At 28.9% G+C, this 6,086-nt stretch overlaps 1 protein-coding gene and 1 long non-coding RNA gene across 2 annotated transcripts in view; both read right to left on the reverse strand.

Annotated features, from left to right (window-relative positions):
- Positions 1-263: 263 nt before the first annotated feature.
- LOC143230164 (uncharacterized) overlaps positions 264-6,086 on the reverse strand; it is a 69,624-nt gene continuing 63,801 nt past the window's right edge. Inside the window, exon 2 of the long non-coding RNA XR_013016271.1 lies at positions 264-545. This is a non-coding gene — a long non-coding RNA (uncharacterized LOC143230164). The remainder of the gene's footprint in view (positions 546-6,086) is intronic.
- LOC143227908 (uncharacterized) overlaps positions 264-6,086 on the reverse strand; it is a 21,192-nt gene continuing 15,369 nt past the window's right edge. Inside the window, exons 2-5 of the mRNA XM_076459266.1 lie at positions 5,108-5,242; positions 4,666-4,877; positions 546-3,888; positions 264-492 (exon numbers count right to left, since the gene is read on the reverse strand). Of these exons, the coding sequence (XP_076315381.1) occupies positions 3,792-3,888; positions 4,666-4,877; positions 5,108-5,242 (444 nt within the window). The 3' untranslated portion in view covers positions 264-492; positions 546-3,791. The remainder of the gene's footprint in view (positions 493-545; positions 3,889-4,665; positions 4,878-5,107; positions 5,243-6,086) is intronic.

The following is a 6,086-nucleotide window of genomic DNA, read 5'->3' on the forward strand; positions in this document are numbered from 1 at the left end:
GTCAGCCTGTATGTCTCTTGACAGATACGAACTAGAATGACACAAAGAATTAGCTAAATAAAGTGGTACAGTGTTTTCAAAACATCGTTATTATTCTTCACTCTCTAACAGTAAAGAATTTGATATGAATCTTAAATGTAACACAGAACATCCTAAAGATAGTAATGGTAGGCAGGTGTATCTGTAGACAGAAATATTACATACTGAAATATGATATTACATAAATACAGCTTGAAGGTTTATTTTAGTTCACTGTGACCCAATTTAATCTGAAATAATAAAAATTACTTTAATTATCAGTTACATAGGATTTAAATGAAAACACTTAACATGTGTCACAACTCTTTCATATTTCTCAACATATTCAAATTAAAGTTAAGCTTTATATAACTAACACTTCAAACTGGCAATACATAAAGATATTCCATAATTACAGAATTGAGGTTAAACAAGATAACTGTATATTCCACCAATAAAACATTTATTCACAACCTGATGACACCCTCACTAGTAAAACAAGTCACAAATACAACTTAATTCACAACCTGATGACACCCTCACTAGTAAAACAAGTCACAAATACAACTTAATTCACAAACATGGTTATACCAATAAAGGTGTCATCAGGTCATGAATAAATGTTGTGTTTCTTGAACACACAATTATCTTGTTTCCTCAAATTTCTAAAACTCAGTTTACTTATCAGAAACTTTAGTAAAATCTCACTTTATCAGAATCTACTGATCATTTCCTTTAACTTCACGCAAGTAAAACAAGATTAAAATCTCACTTTATCAGACTCTACAGATCCTTTCCTTTAACTTCATGTAACTATAGTAAAATTTCACATTGCCAAACTCCACTGATCATTTCTTTTAAATTCAGGTAATTAAAACTGTAGCAAAAATCTCACTTCATCAGCCTCCACTGATCATTTCCTTTAACCTCACATTATTTAAACTATAGTAAAAAAAACACTTTATCCGACTGTATTGATCATTTGCTGTAGTTTAATATAAATTAAAACAAATCTCTTTTCATATCTCTCTCATCCTTTCCACTTGAAGTTGTACCATAAATTATCACACATTAGTCTAATAAACTAAGTAAAATGACGAACTCACTTTATCATTTCTCTATAACCACATGTTTTAAGTTTCAACTTGAATAAATAAAAGAGACCAGAAAAAATCTGATTAGATTCACTGAACCAAAATTTTAAAATATGTAGCTGCTAGATAAGTTGTACAGGATCACATATCTTGTATATAAGCCATGTATGCCAGTCACAAATCATGTATTTTTTAGATAAGTAGTTTCCTACAGGTTAAACTTATACTTTTATAATTACTATAAAGACAAAACACGACCAACTCTTGTTTCTTTTATGATTACTGGACCAAAAACGACCAGCTTTAACGTTTTTTTTATAATTACTATAAAGACCAAACATGACCAACTCTAATGTTTCTTTACTGATTACTTATAAAACCAAACATGACCAACTTTAACGTTTCTTTATAAGTAATCATAAAAGACCAACTCTTAACATTTCTTTTATGATTACTGGACCAAACACGACCAACTCTTAATGTTTCTTTTATGATTACTTATAGACCAAACACGACCAACTCTTAACGTTTCTTTTACGATTACTTGTAAAGATCAAATACGACCAACTCATTTCTTTTTTGATTACTTATAAAACCAAACATGACCAACTTTAACGTTTCTTTATAAGTAATCATAAAAGACCAACTCTTACGTTTTTTTTATGATTACTTAGACCAAACACGACCAACTTATTTCTTTTATGATTACTGGACCAAAAATGACCAACTTTAATGTTTCTTTTATAATTACTTATAAAGACCAAGCACGACCAACTCTAATGTTTCTTTACTGATTACTTATAAAGACCAACTTTAATGTTTCTTTTATGATTACTTATAGACCAAACACGACCAACTCTTAACATTTCTTTTACGATTACTTATAAAGAACAAATACGACCAACTCTTAACATTTCTTTTATGATTACTTATAGACCAAAGACGACCAACTCTTAACATTTTTTTTATGATTACTTGTAAAGATCAAATACAACCAACTCGTTTCTTTTATGATTACTGGACCAAACACGACCAACTCTAATGTTTCTGTAATAATTACTTATAAAGACCAAACATGACCAACTCTAATGTTTCTGTAATAATTACTTACAAAGATCAAAAGCTTTACCATACTCTACATCCCACATATTTGGTTTTGAAACAAGTTATAGCTGCTCTCTGATGTTGTATACCACAGTTAGTGTGACTGTTTGGTATCTTTGTAAATGTAAACTAAAAGATGACACACAATATGTAGTGAAATATTGACACAGCAGAGGCAGAATTATCTACATAAACTGTAACACCCCATAAGAAATATTAACAGAGCAGTGGCAGTATTATCTACATAAACTGTTACAGTCTATAGGAGATGCTAACAGAGAAGTGGCAAAAGCATCTGAATAAACTGTTACAGTCCATAAGAAATAATAACAGAGCAGTGGCAGAATCATCAAAATAAACTATATTTGAACATGAGACTGCTACATTTAAGAATAAATAATTTATAATTCATAAATAAAATCACACCACTGGACAAAATGAAATCATTGATGTAATTATTTTGAAAAGCTTGGTATTTTATAAAGTATATATTTGAATCAAAATCACTACACAACACTGTATGTGGTGTGAAATAAATACATCCGTCTAAGTCATGTTAGGTTTAGTTTTCATTTACGTCTATCTTTTAAGTAGTGAAAACAAACAACACTGCATGATCACAATAAATAAAAAATTGACATCTTTATATACTTTATTAATTGAATAAATAGGTGTCCTAATTAGTGGTTGTTATTTCAACATGTAGGTGTCTTACTGGGTGTTTTTTTTTAATAGTTTGATTTCTTAATTACTGGTTGTTACTTGAACAGGTAGGTGTCATAATCACTGTTGTTATTTGAACAGTTTAATGTCTTACTTACTGGTTGATACTTGAACATGTAGGTGTACTAATTACAGGTTCTTCCTTGAACTAGTATGTGTACTAAATATTAATCATTACTTGAACAGGTATGCATCCTAATTACTTGTTTTTACTTGAGCAGGTAGGTGTCCTAATTGATGGTAAATTGTGAAAATAAATTTTATGCAATGTGTATTTGTTAAGTGACAATACCCCAATTTTAGGACTGAGGTTTTACTTTTTGACCTCAGTTATTGAAATGAAAGTAGGGTGAACTTTGAAAAATAAATGCTTGGGTGTAGAAAACGGATTGACTAAATCAAGTTACAACAAAATTGTGCTCACAAATATTTTTACAATTTAATCATTTCTTTGAATATAGTGTTTTGAAAGCACAATAACAAAACTAGCTTGATCCACAATGTACAAATAAAAGTAAAACTAAAACATTTTCTAAAAATAGAACATTACAGTTTCCAACATTCTTGTCCAACCTTAGTAATTTCCTGTGAAATATAACACAAGCTTATGAATCACAATAAAAAAATCACAGACCACCAACAAGTTGCTTACAAATTTTCAATATAAATAAGTTCTAAAAACTGAACAATTCCTTTTTGTTACCAGGTTAAACATTCTCGGGAAGTATGTCAGGGTGGATGTCTTATACATTCTCAGGAAGTATACCAAGGTGGATGTCTTATACATTCTCAGGAAGTATACCAAGGTGGATGTAGTTATACATTCTCAGGAAGTATACCAAGGTGGATGTCTTATACATTCTCAGGAAGTATGTCTGGGTGGATGTACTTCAGAAGATCTTGTTCTGTGTTCACAAAGACAACTTTGCTGGCAGTGACCTCATGAAGCCTATAATATACCCAGTTTAAAAATCTATAAGAAAAGCTATGAAGTGATAAATATGTAGTTAACAAGTACTCAGTGTAAATAATGAAACAGTTTACCTTCCTAACTTTAAACACAAACAATGAAACAGTTTACCTTCCTAACTTTAAACACAAACAATGAAACAGTTTACATTCCTAACTTTAAATAGAATATTTTATTTTCATAAATGTACTATTGTATAAGATTTATGTTGTTGCTATTTAATATATTTTAATACTGAACAAATCTCATATTGTGGTTAAAATTTCTTCTTGTAAATGATTTAGTTTGCATTCTGAAATAATTTCAGTAGTTAGAATTTTTTTTCGTTTAAGTGTGATGATGGATAAAAAATTAATTTAAACTATTATATTTTCAGTTTTCACTTATGTTATCTACAACTAAATGAAAATAAAAAAAACTGATTAAGACTGATTTCAAAACCTATTGTATTTTTATCAGCTTCAATAATGATTTATAATCACATGTGATGCAGATATTTAAACCATGTTAAAATGTATAATTAAATTTGATTTGCTGTGAAGGTTAGGACTGAAGTGACAACTGTTAAGGTTTGTGAAAGAGCTCATGAGAGGATAGGAAACAAGATAAACTACAAAAACAATAAGAGTTTGAATGGAAGTGCCAATGTTTCAAGAGGAGGAGGACACAATGTTACCAGAGGCTTGTGCGAAGTGATAACAACTACTGATGAGGTAATGACTATGCTAGTTTAAAGACACGTATCTGAGAACTCACCAACCCTTGATGATCGACCAACAACCAGAAAAGATAGCCGGAGCATTTATAATTAAACATACTCCAAGCCGTTCGGGGTAGTGTCTGCTCAGGAGCCAGATCAGGTTTTTTACCAACTGGTAGTCCATGCTGTTCATGCCAAAATCTTTGAGGTCAAAAATGATACACAAGTTATCAATGACTTCCTCAAAACATTTCTTGCAGGCTTGTTCCTGGGTGGAGAAAAAGCATTACACTGATTGAACTGTTGTTGGAAGTACTTATAGAATATTGCTGTTTAACCTTCATCATAGGACTCACATTGGTAAAGTACTTATTACACATTTTAAACTGGAAGATGCATTATTTACTATAAATATACACATGATGGGTGTAGGTTTCCACATGTAGAGTTGTTTTTATTCAAGTCATAAACATTAAAATTACAGTAAAGTATACTCACCAAAATATACACGATAAATCGTGTCAGTTCATCAATGTGTCTTTGGTTCACATTATGGTTCCGAGCTGGGATGTATATAACTGGTCTAAAATTTAAACAAATAAAAATATTTAGAATATGAACTTTTAATACATACTTTCAATAATAACAAAAGATCAGTAGCTTTACATATTACTTGCAATAATAACAATGAATCATTAGTTTTACACATTACTTGTAAAAAAGAACATATCAGTACTTTTACACATTACTTCAAGTAATAATAAGAATGGATCAGTAGTTTTACATATTACTTGTAATGATGATAAAGGATCAGTAGTTATACATCATAATAATAATAATTGATCAATAGTTCTACATATTGCATATAATAATAATAATAAGAATGGATCAGGAGTTTCACATACTATTAATAATAAGAAAGAATTAGTAGTTTTACATATAATGTGTGAAAATAAGAAGAATGGATCAGTAGATTAACATATTACTCTTAATATAATAAGAGAGAATATATTGCTATAGAAATTATTTGTAATAATAATTAAAACAGATCAGTAGTTTTACATAGTACTTTTAATAGTAAGAAAAGATTAGTAGTTTTACATTTTACTTGTAATAATAATAAGAAAGAATCAGTAATTTTACACATTACTTGTAAAAAAGAACATAGTAGTTTTACATAATATTTCTAATAATCATAAGAATGAATCAGTATTTTTACACATTACTTGTAAAAAAAAAACAAGAATGAATCAATAGTTTTACATATTCGAATAATAATAATAATAATCAATCAGTAGGTTTACATATTACTTATAATAATAAGAAAGGATAAGTAGTTTTCCAGATTACTTCAAGTAATATTGAGAGTAACTAATTTTACATATTACTTGAATAATAACAATAAAACAGTAGTTTTACATATACCTTGTAATAATAATAATAATGAATTAGTAGTTTTACACACTTCATGTTAAAA

Source organism: Tachypleus tridentatus, chromosome 10 (genome assembly GCF_004210375.1).
Source record: "Tachypleus tridentatus isolate NWPU-2018 chromosome 10, ASM421037v1, whole genome shotgun sequence".
Taxonomy (NCBI): Eukaryota; Metazoa; Arthropoda; class Merostomata; order Xiphosura; family Limulidae; genus Tachypleus; species Tachypleus tridentatus.